This window comes from Andrena cerasifolii, chromosome 5 (genome assembly GCF_050908995.1).
Source record: "Andrena cerasifolii isolate SP2316 chromosome 5, iyAndCera1_principal, whole genome shotgun sequence".
Taxonomy (NCBI): Eukaryota; Metazoa; Arthropoda; class Insecta; order Hymenoptera; family Andrenidae; genus Andrena; species Andrena cerasifolii.
This window is the reverse complement of record NC_135122.1, coordinates 10,913,412-10,928,107: the sequence shown is the minus strand read 5'-3', so window position 1 is coordinate 10,928,107 and position 14,696 is coordinate 10,913,412. Positions and strand designations below refer to the sequence as shown.

General features: G+C 49.4%; 3 protein-coding genes and 1 long non-coding RNA gene across 20 annotated transcripts in view; 2 read left to right on the top strand and 2 right to left on the bottom strand.

Annotated features, from left to right (window-relative positions):
• Msp300 (Muscle-specific protein 300 kDa) overlaps positions 1-1,520 on the bottom strand; it is a 99,972-nt gene extending 98,452 nt beyond the window's left edge. For 14 of the 16 annotated variants that reach the window (XM_076811792.1, XM_076811794.1, XM_076811799.1 and 11 more), the window contains exon 1: positions 655-1,506. In XM_076811792.1, the coding sequence (XP_076667907.1) occupies positions 655-1,327 (673 nt within the window). In that variant the 5' untranslated portion in view covers positions 1,328-1,506. Of the gene's footprint in view, positions 1-654 lie in introns of all 16 variants that reach the window. The other 2 variants (XM_076811806.1, XM_076811808.1) reach the window with 1 other exon arrangement.
• The window catches only part of Rab3-gap (Rab3 GTPase activating protein), a 313,138-nt gene that overhangs the window by 126,467 nt on the left and 171,975 nt on the right, over positions 1-14,696 (top strand). The window lies entirely within an intron of this gene.
• On the top strand, positions 2,627-3,971 carry LOC143368754 (uncharacterized). Of its 2 annotated transcripts, XR_013085291.1 has the most exons (4): positions 2,627-2,767; positions 2,909-3,082; positions 3,161-3,295; positions 3,938-3,971. It is a non-coding gene; the product is annotated as an uncharacterized LOC143368754 (long non-coding RNA). The 2 variants fall into 2 exon arrangements; XR_013085290.1 differs by having other exon boundaries at positions 3,161-3,971.
• On the bottom strand, positions 2,727-12,601 carry LOC143368753 (uncharacterized). The gene is made up of 4 exons (XM_076811809.1): positions 12,200-12,601; positions 9,003-9,409; positions 6,563-6,794; positions 2,727-2,972 (listed from the first exon to the last, which is right to left on the bottom strand). Exons 2-4 carry the CDS (start codon positions 9,357-9,359, stop codon positions 2,905-2,907), a joined length of 657 nt encoding a protein of 218 aa, XP_076667924.1. The 5' UTR covers positions 9,360-9,409; positions 12,200-12,601; the 3' UTR covers positions 2,727-2,904.

Sequence of the window (14,696 nt, the reverse complement as noted above, 5' to 3'; positions counted from 1 at the left end):
AGAGGGGCCGTGAAATGTTTAAGCTGATCTTGTCTACTTGAACCGGTGTGCTGTTTACAGCACGTATTTGCGTGCCCATTGCGCGTGGAAGTATCGACTGGCATACCTATTCAAAGACTTGGCGATTTCTGCAACGATGGGAGGCTCTGGCAATGGGACTGGAAGTAGTTTTTCTTTTAAACTTAAGTGACTTGCAAGCGCCCCAGAGGGGGAAGCGTGAGTGCAATTCACGATAGATTAACTGGCATGAGAATTTGCGTACGATGAAACGAGAGGACTGTTATGTAAACTCCGTAGGTCCGGTTGACTGTTTTAATTACCCAAGTCAGTTTGAATTAGTCATCGCGCTATCAGGGATTCTTATTCCCAAATTCTAAGGATGGATTAAAAGAACCCTCGTCGTCAGCGGCATTCACGCGCACAGAACTAAATATCCCAACACCAGCATCGATTCTAGCCGCCCAATCTGTTGGAGATCTCGCGAATCCACCGAATCAAGCGCACTCTCAGGCGTGCCCCTCCGAGTGCCGCATCCCACCCCCCACCCCCCCCCCCCCCACGCCTCCACTCCGAAGCAACTCCCGAAATCAGGAGAAACGTGGAGAGAGAAAAAAAAGCCCCAAAGAGACGAAGAAGAAACCAAGGCAAAAATACCTTTGATCTCAGCGATGTGTGCATCGTACTCGCTCTTACTGCGCACGTATTCGATCCTAGACGCATTGTGGAGGCTCTGGCTGTGAAACTCGGCATACCACTCGGACGGGGTTCGATCGTCCGGCCCGAGATGCTGGTGAGGGCTGCTGCCCCTCCTCTGCGACAAGCTCTCCTCGGACGGGAACCTCGTGAACGAGGTGACGGAGCTGGATTTACTCCCGTGGCTCGGGGCGCCGTGGCTGTGGCTCTGATAAGCCGAGTCCTCGAGGGCGTGCTCCTCGCTGGGCGTCCTGCTGGACTCGGTGAGTACACGGTGGTGATGGGCCACGCCGCCGGGACCAACCTCCCTCACGCTCTTCCTCACCGTGATCTTCTCGAACTTCACCACTTTGGCGCCGTTCAGCTCGCCCTCCTCGATCAATCTCTCGTAGCTCTCCTCGAACGAGGAGTCGCTGGCCCTGGACGCGGGCCTGACGGCGGTGGGCGACCGAAAGCGGCCCACGCTACGTCTGCTACCGTCCACATCCTGGAACAGCTCCTCGGAGCTGGCCGCCCGCCCTTCCGACCACACCTGCTCGAAGAAGTTCACCCTGTCCCGTAGCCGGCCACCACGTGGCGTCCCAGGGCTGCCGCTGCGGCCGGCAGGGCTTCCGCTCCCGGTCGGCGTCGACATCGCCCCTGGCCACGCTCTTTTCACCTGCCCACCAGCCTTTCTCCTCTCTCTACTTTCCGCGGCCGGCCGCGATATTCATGCCGCCGCGACACACGGCCCCGTGGCCCCGTCTGTTTCCGGCTTCTGCTCGTTTCACGGCCGAGCTCCGCTCGTGGACACCTGTTCTCCGCACACCACACCCTACGCGCACCACCACCGCCGACGCGTACCATCGGCAGCCGCGCGATCTGCGCGTCCCTCTGGTCTCCGGCCGCTCGCCGGTCGAACACCAGCGAAATGGGTAGGAAATAAAAAATAAAAAAACAGAGTCGCGTGAGAGACTATGCGGGTAGCGCGGGTGTGTGTGTGTGTGTGTGTGTGTGTCGCGAGTGTATGCACCGATGCTAGTTCTCCTCGCGACTCTCGCGTTTCGCCTCGCGTCCAATCCACGTACGACGTACAAACCCGAAGCCGCGGTTCACCTCGAGCGTGTCACGTAGCCACGCATATCGTCCGCGAGACTAGGAGTTGCGATACGCGCGTCTACCGTTCACGGAATGCACTCTGGCCGCGCACCACGGCCGTCGGTTCGATATTGGTGCCTCTCTCGTCGACCTCTCGCCGGGTCCCCACCTCGTTCCTCCATGCGGTGCCCCCCGTGCCCTCCAGTGCCCCTCGTCCACCGGCCGCGGTGCCCGCGACGATCCGCATTGCACGATCACGAGGCGGAGGACAACCACGACAACCACGACGGCCACCACGTCGCGGAGGAGGACGAGCACGATGACGAGGCCCGTGACGATCCGGAGTCATGCGCCGCGACGCGACGCGACGCGTCGCCTCCGCGCCTCCGCGCCGTCCGTCTAGCCCTGTCTGCTCCGCTCCTTACTGCCCCTCTCCGTCTCTCCACCCTCGTCCCGTTCTCTCTGCGCTGGGCCGGAGCTAACCTTCCTGATGGCAACACGCCGGCCGCCGATCGATGCCTTTATCCTGCGTGACTGCGTCCTTCTCCTCCGGCCGGTTTAAATGTCACTTCCCGCGGCGCTGCTTTGAAACACGCGCGCCCCTGAGCACCGTCAACGTCTCCAGCAGCGCTCGCGTGCGATTGTCGCGGCTTCCGGGTTACAGGCACACGCTCGATGAAACAGGGAACTTGGCAATCACGGGGGTGGTTGGTCGGAGGATCTTGAAGAACCTGCGGGGAGGACCCGAGGTTCCAGAGACCCAGATGAGGGAGCGTTGTAATTGGGCGTAGATGCTGCGATTTTGCAGCGGCGTGCTTTACAGAGGGAGTAAAGGAGCTTGAATGCTTTCCGCGAAGGAAAACTGTGCTAATAAGTAATCCGAGTTGTTTCGAAGCGACGTTTTAACGAATGCCTGAACAGTCGTCGATAATGAGCAGATATTTGCACGCCTCGTCACTTGCCAAGAAGCTTTTGGCACTTCTGCAAGTAACCACTGGTGGGTGTCGTAAGAGCGATAATGGTCGCGGTTATTCGGCTGTTTTTGCAATCGCGTAACAACGAATTATTTCGATGGTTGTGTTCTATATTGTTCGGCGACGCGGCGTAGGACTGGTAACTGGAGATGTTCTATTTTCAGATGGTTCTGATGAGTGAAGGTGAATTGCTGCCAATGGGGGTTGCGGATGGCGCGATGGAATTTTCTCAGGAGAAATCCAAGGGCTCGCCCACGTTAATTGTCTTAAGGATATTTCTCCATGGAGAAATCTCGGAGAGCCGCCGAGGGGAAATGTGACTGCGCAAATATTTGAAGGTACGCAGCTACAACCTGATGCAACAACATTTCTCAGGGCCGATATTTAATTGAACATGTTTTCACGCTTATTCCTAGAGCCTTCGACTCTGCGTGTATGCATATATTCGACGATCCAGTTCGAGAAGATTTGCTCGGAGGGACTTGTAAAGATCAGTACGTTTGCAGCATGGAGAACGGACAAGTGCACGGCGATATCACTCGTGAGAGATCGTAAGAAATCGTACATGCTTTATCGGCCATTTCACGAAACATTCGCGCGATATCGATACATCATCGTTGCGTAATGCACATTCGACGCGATAATCGTAACTGGTAAAGGAAACAGCAGAATTGTAATCGAGCAGAGGTTTCTAGATCAACTTACCACAGAATTATCTTATCAGCTTGCTTAACATTCAACTTTTTTTTTCATTTAATTTTCAAGCTGTTTGTTTTGCGCAACGTTCAATTCCCCCGCGTATCTACCTGGATATTATGGTTTCAAAGAATTTAATCGTTCTAGTTGGAACCGCGGGTGAGCTCGTGCTTGAATATTTCCTGCTTCCCAAGTAAGATATTGACTGGACAGGTATGCTTTAAGTGCATCCAATGATTCGCTTCTATAGATTACATTGTTCTTATCAAGAATTCTCAACCCACGTCGTATTTAAGAATAACATTCAGCTTCGACGAACGTATTTACGTCGAAGTCATATATTGTGCCGATTAAAGATTACCTACCCTAATTCTGGCTTAAGCTCTTTATTGCTCGTGTATCGGAATGGTATTCTTTTGTCCGTGGAAAACACACGCGTCCGATAGAAATATACGAATACGTGTGCTCGTCGATAATAAATTGTTCCCTCTGTGCAGGTCGTTTCAAAAGAAGCCACCGCAACAAAGTGAAGCTGACTTTTGTACAAAAAAAAACACCTAGTTCCTCGAACCCTTCCTTGAACTCCTCTTGAACCCTACTTCTGTCTTCGCAAGATGCAAAGAGTTCCTTTCTGAGCAGGGACTCCAACAATTACCATTCAAAGGAGCTCCCTAAACCTTCCGGTATAATCAATAAAAGAATCCATAACTAGAAACTCAGCATCCGAGCTTCTTCCATGCTTCGAGAACTGGATGCAAACTTCCTTCACCAGCGGTCGAAAATGTCAGGCGTCTCACGCGGCGCTTGAAGCGGCCAGCCGTGGTACCGGCTGATTTTCTTAAATCGTCAGGCGCTGGAGCCCTAAGGCCGACAACTTTTGCGCGGCCAAGGAGAAAAAGTCAGTAGCGGCAATTCTGAGTGTGCCGCTGGCAGGTGATCGTCACATCTATTTATAAATAGGCGAGACATAGTCATCTATTTCTCCTGCACAGTTCAGCAGATAAGTATGCGAATCGCATGCTCGATCAAGCTGCACCGGTCCCGATCGATCCTGCGATCGGTGAACGCCAGATGCTACGAATTGGCTCTCGATTCACGCCTCCATCGTCTCCTAGATCACGTTTGAGCCAGGTCACGTCGTAGAACATTCTGGAGCACGATGACGAGCCTGATTCTCAAAACACCTGAGACTTCAATGGCTATCATAGAAATGGCTATCTAGATTCAACCCTTTTTTCCATATTATCCCATCAGAAACGCGAGTTGCTGTGACAGGGGATGATGCATCTAGCAAGCGATAAACTGGAAACATCGTTTGTCATTTAAACCTGTCCAGTTCGATGATATAAGTAATCGACAATTATATAAATTTTCCTGTGAAACAAGCCTCCGATGCATTCAACGTGCGCATAAATCTGCCGCACTGTTCGAAGCTGTTGGCAAGATAGCTGTGCTCCTACCGAGCCGCGATTGTTTATATGCGGGAGAAAAATCGTTGCACATGTCGACGAATTTAGTTAGAAATCTGATCGTTTCGGTAACACTGTACTTTCGGGGAGAACCTTTTGCAAGGATTATTCTAAAGACTGTATGCGCGGGTTGTGTAAGAAACGTTTCCATTTCTGGGGGATCGAGCAAATGGAATGACAAACGGTCGACTCGGTGTGCATGAATTAGTAGTTTCCCGCTAATATTTGTGTTTATACGTAAGCTAAGAAAAATGACGAGATTTCGTGTCGAAATACGAATACACGCAAAGCGGAGAAGTCGAAAGAGACTAGGACGCAAATGGCCACCTGTTCCTTTCGCGTAAGGTCGATTAAAATTCAATCGAGCTGGGTCGAGGCGGAGAACGTTTCTCAGTTGCCAAGCCCATTCTCATTGACTTCGGTGTTGCCAAAAGTATCGTGTGACCGCATCGGAAACATCGGTTTTCGGTTCGTTAGGCGAGTATCATTGTCAATGTCCGTCACGAAAGCGACATAGCCCCGAAATAACGTTCCTCGACGGTGGCTGCCAATGAAAACTAATTTTGAGGCAGGTCGACAGAACTTTGCTGCTAATTTCCATGTAAATTTACCTGAAGCTATCGGGAGACGTTTCTTGGAACGTTTAGTAGACAGATCGGCGATTTTCTCTATAAATCATCTTGGATTTGTATTCCACCCCTCCTCCCCTCCCGCTGCCCCATCACCGTTAATTAGATACAGGATGAATCTGATCTGCTAGGCTTGGTTACTTACAATGCCCCTTCGAGGCATACGCGAACCAGGCCTCTCTTTACTTCGAGTCTTCCCAAATATAATTACTGTGCGGTTGGTCCAATTAATAGAGCGATGAGTGAAGCCAATGAATACTTTAGCGGCGTGGACCCTTTTCTGGGGTCTCTAAATTCGTTCAGGACGTCGTTGTATAGGTGTGCAAACCAACAGCATCGGCACACTTAGGGCATCCATTTAGTTTACTTATTTACAGTGACTCGCATCAATATTCGGACACTTTTTAAAATCGCATAACTTTTTTAGAATTGGTCCAAACGACTTGAGTTTTTTTGAGAAGCTAGAAGGATTAGTTTGCTAAATGGCGTATTTGGTTGTTTTGAAAGAAAATGTGTTTGGTCGGAATAGCGAAAAGAATAGTAAAGGTCGATTTTTAAACTTGTTTTTGTGAGCTTGTAATGAAAATTCAACAAAAAAAAACGTTTGTAGATTGCAGTAAGTTGTATACGTGCCTAAAATTTCATCAAAATCGGTTAACGTTGCTCCGAGCTACAAACGTTTGAAGATCGCAGAATAAGGTCGAGAATCGCGAAAATTCCCGAAATCAGCGATTAAATTGTACGTGTTGGGACTCTGTATATTGCATTGTTTATGTATTTCGTATACTATGGATATTCCGGTATAATAATAATAATAATTAAAAGGATCAAGCAATTCAATCCATAGATTTCCAAGTTGCAGAGAGTTCTTTGCTTAGAAATCGATTAACCCGATGAGAAATTATCGGAATAGTCGCAGCTTCGATAAACTGGGGCGTGCCGTGCAGTAACGTTGATTACAGTTAAAACTCTTTAGTACGCGTGGTTACATGAAAGGAGGAGATTGCCAGGAGAAGGTACTTACTTTGAAGCTGCTGTATAGTAGCCTGGTACTCCGCGAGCTTCTCATCCACGTAATCCTGACTCTGGTTGGCTATTATTTCCGCGGTGCTGGGACCGCTGGCTTCCTCTTCTGTCTGAGAGTGATCCAGTGGAACGCCAACGTATTCGTAATCACCGGATCTGTACGGTGCAATCATGTATTCTGGTGGTCCACAGGCCAGCGGCGACGATGCGCCACTCTCCATCGAGGTCTGCTAAAGTGGAGAGGAAAATATTGAAGATGCAGCGAGAGCACACATTCTATGCGAAAATGGGGTGTACACCCCGAGGGTTAAAGACCTCTTGCAAATCAAACAGAGCGCGCACTCGTACTTCCCTGGGAACTCTGTTTAAGAAATATTCGTCTACCTTCTCCGAGATTGCTGTTAATGTACGTGGAAATTTCGTTCGGCTGAAAAGTAACCGTGACTCGACTGTAAAAGCGCTGCTCTGTTTATGTTTCTTTCCCTGCCGCGTGTTTATCGAATTTCTCTGCTTTTCACTAGCTCATAGGCTGGCTGATGTTACCTCGACGCAGTTAGTGCCTTTTATCACCCAATTTCATTCTACTTCTAATCACCTATCCATCAGCATACATTACTGTTCAAACGAGCTTTTTACAGCCACATACATCTCACCGACCACTTCCCAGTTGGCTTTTCAGCTAACCAGCGCCCCATCGTTTCATTCTCTCGAACATTTGCGTCCACTGTATGCTACATTTCCGAATGGACCCTCGAGTTCAGTCTCCACTCGTAAATCGTGTCCCTTATTAGCAGATGCCACGTCTTACTGCTCTTGCAACTATTAAATTTCAAGCTTTCTAACTCCCCTTACGGCCAGACACCAATTCTTCAATATCTTATTACTATCCTGCTTTCTTATCCGCCTTCTGACCTGTGCTGTATCAAATGATACAGCATTTTTCCCACACCCGAAGTGCACTCTATCTTCGCGCGCACGATCCTGCCCGACAAGTTGCATCCATCAGTTGCATTGGAAGAGCTCGCCAACGCGCTCGCGAGACGCCCTCCGCGCCTCTGCGTGCACTTTATCACATTAGCAAATTATCGCAGTGCATTCACACCTGGCGCGCATCGGAGAAACCGGTCGCCGCTGCTCGTCGCGGCCTACATTTTATTTAGGTGCGCGTTTTCACGACGCCACGCGCGTTTCGCGACGCGCGGGCGCCAAAGACCGTTGCGGATCGCGACCACGTGCTGAATCCAGCGCGAGAAAGGTAGGCGCTTCACCTGGATTAACGAGATCGTAAAATTCGACGCGAAGCCACGGAACAAAGGACCGCCTTTCAGCGCGGCAAAACGACACGCTCCAAGCTTCGTGACTCGAAAGAATTTCGGTTCTCCGCGGGGAACCCTCGAAACGTCTGGTCTTTCGCTGCCACGTTCAATTCCGTCTGGGCTCGCGAGAGTTGACACGTGCCTCGTGCCACCAGCGTGATTTGACACGCAACCCGTCCCGTTTTGTAAACGATTTTACGCGGCTCTGTTCGAGGTGACGAACGTGCTGAGAGATCTGCCTAAACACACCTGTTTAGACCTATCTGCACACGTCTTCCTACGTGTTCGTAAGTCTACGTCCAGCTTAGACCTTAGAGGGGTCTTCCTACTTTGACGGCCTGAAAAGGAGCGCGATATTTGGGATTCTTTTGAAGAGGAACCCTCAAATTATATTAATTGAAAACTTCATGCCTGTATTTGTACATATTTAGGCAACATTTTAAAAAAATATAATTGAAAAAAGAGTACTTTAACCCTTCGTTGACACTCTGTGTGTGAGCCACCCAGAAGCTGATATTGACGCTCTGTACCTTCTATATGTTTTTTCCAAAGCCGACTTACACACTATTTTTTCTCTCAAAGCATTATATCCGAACAACAACTCTGTAGATTTTTAGCTTCTAATATCGAAATTTGTAAAAGTTACAATTTTTTAAAGATTTTCTTCGTTTTTTCTCGACATGTGATAATCTAGAATTTTTTTTAACAAAAACGGTCATAAAACTTCAAAGAAAAATATATTGGAATATTTATATATTGTTTATATATTGTTCATATTCTCTAAAGATCGACAAATAAAGCCATAAAGCTGGAAATAAATATATTTAATGATTTCGTTTTAAAAAATTCTCAAAGAATTACCTATTTATCGACCTAACAAGGCGCGATCCCACGTTAAGTTTACTTGGACCTAGACCTATCTAACGCGACCTACGTTCTCTCTCCTTCAGGTCCACCTACATCATCTCCCTAATACCATCAGAAGAACCCTAGTTTACAAACCCTAATCCTACAAATCCTACAAATCCTCCATATATCACTACCCAAACTTCCGAACTTCCACCCCCGTTTACACACAATCCATCGCACGTTTCACGCCACCGTCGATCATGCCGCACGTACCTGGGTCGGTATGAAGGGTCTCGGTGCCTGACTGCCCCCAGGAAGGGGCGACGGCCACCTGGGCCTGGGGCACTGGATGTACCCCGATGGTGATCCAAAGACCGGCGACATTCCAGGTGAAATCGGCATCCCGATCGGTACCGGGCTCATCGGGTGCATCATTCCGGTGTACGTCAGTGGCGACGTAGGATGAGCATGATGAACCGGGGTGGGTGGCCCGCGAGCACGTTGCGGATGCGGCGAGCTCGAGGGGCTGTACGGCGACGGCGGCTTGAAATGACCGGGCACGTTCGGTCTGGCTGGCCAGCCACCCCCTGGCCCGGGTTTTCCATGGGGTTTCGACGGCGGCTGCGACATCTCTGGCTATTTCGAGGCTCCTCGCGTCGCGTTTCGATCACCTAGCATCGCTGCAACAACGTACGCGACGTCTCGTTGATGAGCCAGTTCCGTTCTGGGAGATCGATTACGCCTTGACAGAGCAATTGGAGGAATACCGATCGTATTCAGTCCTAGTTGTCCCGTCTGAGAAGACTGGGCTTATTCTGGGCCACTACGCAATAGGGAACTGACGAATCCGCAGCTTCGTTTAGCGGAATTTCTGAATGGCCATCTGGATTGGAGGGAGCTGAACGACGGAGGGTGCAAAGGATGTCTGAGGTAATGGGTGAAGAGGCTTCTAGTCGGAGGATTTGTTAAATTTCCGGGGGAAAGATCGCGCTATCAAGCAGCCGTATCGATCAGGACAGTATCCGACGATTCCATGGAAGCTGAAGTGTCTTCGGGGGGCTTAACGAGCTCTGGGTCGCGCGGTGGCAGTGAGTAGGCAGATTAGAATGGGCAACCGGCCAGAAATCTCTCGAAATAGGCTGTTAGATTGTCTGCCTTTCCGCTGACTTGTGCACGTTAGCGTGTGAAAAAATGTGTAATGGACAAATTCGCGGCGCCGTGCGTGACATTGCGCGATGGCGAACACGGGAAGTTAAATGAAGCGATTACGCGATACGCTGGTCGCGGCTCTTATCGGCCGGATCGCGGCCCCCGTTCAACAACAGGTATCGCTCGAGTGGAGGATTCAACTAAAAAATTCCGTTTAATCCCCTCGAAACTTTGATCGAACGCTTGCAGCAAATGTTTCTCCAAAAATAGGAATTCTCTGCAGAAAAGAGAACTTCCCCCTGCAGATTGCAAGATTCGCACCCCTCTTCCTCTATAATCAATTATTGACAAAGGAAGAGGTGGGCGTCGAGCCTCCTTTGACAATGTGCAACGTAAAGAGGAGGAATATTTTCCGGTAATTATTCGGAAATATAAGGAAGTTAGCGGAGTGTGGTTATGCGGGTCGAAGGTCTAAAGGTTTTTGGCTGGATATCGAGTGTAGGCCGTCTAAATATAGCGAGAATTCTATTTTAGAGGGACTCGAACGGTGCCCACAGACGAGTCCGACACGGCAGGTATATTTGCAACGACTACGTCAGATATTTCAGAAAGTGACGCGAATATTAACACCTACAATTAGCCTTGCGGCCAGAGGCGCGCGTCTACACGGGTGTTCGCGGTCTCTGGCGCCATCATTGTTCGCCTTTCAACCGTCACGCGCGCTCCCTTCTCATTCAATACCTTCCAGGAGAAGAGACGAATTTTACTAAAGGAAGAGTAGAGTGTCACGAGCCCCATTCACTTCCTCCTCGGATTCCAGCCATTCAATATCTTCCTTGACGTTAGAAGACTTTTTGTACCGCGGATTAGGTTGCATATTACATTTCACAATCGCCCCCCACCCCCACCCCGTCCAGAGCTGTGCAAACAAGCACCGGCGAGCGGTGCATCTGTTCCTCACGGAAAGATCGTCAGAAATTTATCCAGAAGCTGCAGAGCACCGGGATGCCCCTTCAAAACCAACAAACGCCCCGGCCAAAGGCACGCGCCCGTTTTGTTCTTGTTTAAAGTTCAGGAGCGTCGTTACGAGCCAGAGATCTCCGCAGCTCGCCGCTTCCCTCGAGTTCGTTCCACCGATTTCAATAAAGCATCGCGAAGAATCGAGCCGGCTGACTATTTATAACGCGAGACCACTCGACAACGGTATCGCGCAGCTTCAGATACGTGGTCCAGGTGCCGGGGTCCCTCTCGAAGCGTTGGGGAAACGGAAGGCGCGCTTCCTTTCCCTCCGCTTCCCTGTCCGACGGGGATAGAAACGGTGGAAGATGTTTCCCGGCAAGCGGCTCGAAACGATCCGAATGCGTGTCAACTGTCGTCTAAATGGAGAGAGCCAGCGAGTGCAAAACGTTCCACGACGAATAAAATAACGTGGAACGGGGCCGGACCGAAATTCTATCGTATCGAGAGAAGAGGCACTGACGTTTTCTACGGCGGAACGGCTGTTAGCTGGATCCTGGACCTCGGATGCTGCGTCCAAAAATAAGGTTACCGCCGAATTAACGAACAGAAATAGTCTTCGTACAGAACGGATGTTACTGACACAGGTTGCTCGTGCCGGTTAACCCCGATGGGCGATTACTGTTGGAATCCGACCGTCGAGTCGCAGCAGCAGGATTAACGGTAAGATCCTACGTGGAAACGAGGGATAAAAGACCGTAGGCTGCCCGTGGGATTTTGGGGTGGAATCAATGGTTCGTGAAATGGCAGAAGCCGAAGGAAATTGTAGAGCATCAATTCTGCGCGGTAGCCTTGCAGTTGGATTCTAGAATCACGCCGGGCACAGGGATGCTTCTCTATCTCGTGCATTTCTAAATTTATAGTGTTTCCTTTTCACTGATGTCTACGCGGAGTTGTAAGTTCTAGGTAACGCCTACGAGTTCCAGTTGCGCAAGTTCACGTATTGACGTTGGGAATTCCGAAGCTGCGTCTCGGGAATAAAGAAAACCTCGAGGCTGAGGGAGATGGAAAACCATCCGGGAAGCAAGATTCAAGAAACATTGTTGGAGATATAATCAATCTTTCATCCGAACAGAACCATCTCCACTTGAAGCGACTTGGCCGGAACTTACGTTCCCCTATTTCCTCCACCCTGCTGCAACAATGCCTCTGGGACACCCCACGAATCGAACGCAAACTTCTCTAAAGGAACTTGATAAAATGAATAGAAAAAAAAGTAAACAATGCGGTGCAATGAACTCGTATAAGCCAGAGGAATGCTTTTAGAGCGCGGTACGTAAGAGAAGAATGTAAAGAAACAATACCGAAGCGACGTCGAGGCGAGGGCACGTGTGATCCACGAAATCGGCGTTCGTTGTTTTAAAAAAGAAAACCCAAGAATCCAGCAGGGTGCACACTGTAATCGTGACGGGTCCCGGTGCTGCGGGAACGGGTTCGATCGACTTCCGTTCAGGTCGCGGCTCCTCGAACTCTCATCGGCGGTCGCGTACCCCGCCCGCTCGGTGATCGCGCGGCGATGATCGAGGGAGATCCACGGAACGGGAAGAGAATCGTGCTTGCGGCGCGCGCAGCGTCGGATCGTTGGTCGGTTTTTCGTAGTCGGTCCACGGCGAAGACTACGAAGAGACTGGTCGGCGGGCTGGTTCATCGGTCCAGGACGCTTGCCGCGACATTTATATTTAACTTCGGCGTCGCTCGACTTTCGTCTTGGGTTTACACTCGCGCGATTCCGTAGCCGTTCCCGTTCTACATTTCCTCGTCCCTTTCGCCCTCGATGCGTTACCCATCCCGACCCCCCCTTTTCACCGTGCCCACCCTGACCACGGGTCGCTTCCACCGCGGTCACGCGCTTCCGTTTATTATCGTCGGTGAGGTAAGATCGCGGGACGCTCGCTTTCCCATCGAAACTGCCGAGCCTCGGGTCCTCGATGTGCAAGAGTTGGCGTCGAGGAGCTGACTCGGGGGTTGGAAAGGGGATGATTAATTCATTTTGCGCGAGTGTTGGATTCAAGGATCGCTGTGGTGTGAATGGGGTTGGAGGTAGTAGAGGGTGGATTGAATGAGCGTAGAATTGAAACCCCTTTGTTCTCGTTCCGGCGTGAATGTTTATTGTAGCTTTGAACAGTGCTTTCAGGGAAATGGTGGCAGCTCTTTTCGGCGAGGTTGGGAGGCGATGGAGGTGTAGGGTACCACCACCGGAACTTGCCAGCTGGTGCCCATGATGTGGATGGTCCCCTTGACCTCTTTCGTTCACTTGGATACCCATTATCATTCATTCACAGTGATAGATATGTGTTTTCTATTTGCCCAGAGTACTGCGTGGAACTTGTTCCTGTTTTTGGGGATCTGTAGACATAGAAATAAGACGCAGTTAGTTTCTGTCCTGAAGAAGATGAGGTACAGGAAGATAGAGGCATGAGAACTGATATTTTGTGCGCAGGAAGATCAAGATATAGTATCGTTATGTGGAGAATTTCACATCATAAATATTTTGCTTAGTATACCGCCAGAAATATAAGGTTACATTTATTGATTACATGGAAAAATATTATATTTTTTAAGAAGTGGCCAAAACTGGTACAATACCTTAAAGTAGCCACAAATGGTGCATCTACCCTACTCGGTGAAAACCGAGCCGATCTTTGCGATTGTCAAATATTCTAGTTAGATGAAAGGATTTCTTTAACTTGCAATACTTTAGTAGAACGTAAGAATAAATATAACTTGAAATTTTTTGTTTGTAATTTCTATATGAAATGAAAGTAGTTATGTGAAATTATCAAGGGTTGTTCGATTATTCCTACCCGGCCTCCGAATACGAATATAGTGTTAAGATAGATGGATAAGTGGAACTTGGAGTATTTCAGCGAGGTACTGGAACCGATGGATTTTGACAATTTTCAATGTCCTCTCTGCTTCAGCACCTTACTGAAATACACCAAGTTCCAATTCCCTGTTGAGATATTCCCAGTTACACCTATCGAAAAGAATCAGGATCCCACAAACCCGAGATAGAAAATTGCGTTCCATATTCCGCCTACTCTATACCTAGTCTGTGGTATTTCTTTTATCGCCACTGATAATCTGGTCTCATATCCCTGTACCACAAATTGATAAGAGTACTCCAAAGCTCTGCAATCATGTCTGAAAGGGGAAAGATGCCGACACGACGTTGTTCCCAGAAACCAACCACGATAACAGCAGGTTCCTACTCTGAAATCCTTTCCTACCAGCAGCGGATCAATACCTGAGCACGACAACCTATCCCCGATAAGAGGCGCTCGATTATCCGCGATTTGAAACGCCTTATCACAGAGGAGCTATTAAATATCGATTTGCCAACGTTTTTTTTTTATTCTCAGCCTTATAACGAGGGTCCGTTTTATTCCATCCAATCCCATTATTCCAGCTTCTATCCACGTAACCCAGGTTTAACTGCGTCGTTGAGTGTTTCTGCAATTCTCTTCCCGAAGACACCGAAACGAAGCAACGTTGTATTTCCATCGAGGCTCTCGTCGCCTCGAATTCGCGGAGCCTGACCATTATTTCGCGTCGGGACACGGAACGACCACTGCCAGCTCTGAGATATGAAAACGCAGTAAAACATATATTCCCCACCCCTCGATCGCCCCACCCCCGCGCCGAGAAGAAGTTTTACGAGCATTAAAATATATTGGGATCCCTGATATTGCGGAGAGGGCCATCCGTAGCTTCCCAGGGAACCGCTGTGCTTTTCAACGTTTACGATACGACGTCGTTGCGACGGGAGACGAGGAAAATTCATAATCCTCGAGCTAATTA

Bases quoted from the DNA above. Each gene is read 5' to 3' on its own strand.
- LOC143368753 (XM_076811809.1), bottom strand. From the start codon at position 9,359: ATGTCGCAGCCGCCGTCGAAACCCCATGGAAAACCCGGGCCAGGGGGT. The intron at 6,795-9,002 runs GTACGTGCGGCA...TCTCCACTTTAG, and splicing joins GACCCTTCATACCGACCCAG to CAGACCTCGATGGAGAGTGG. The intron at 2,973-6,562 runs GTAAGTACCTTC...ATTTCTCCTGAG, and splicing joins TACTATACAGCAGCTTCAAA to AAAATTCCATCGCGCCATCC.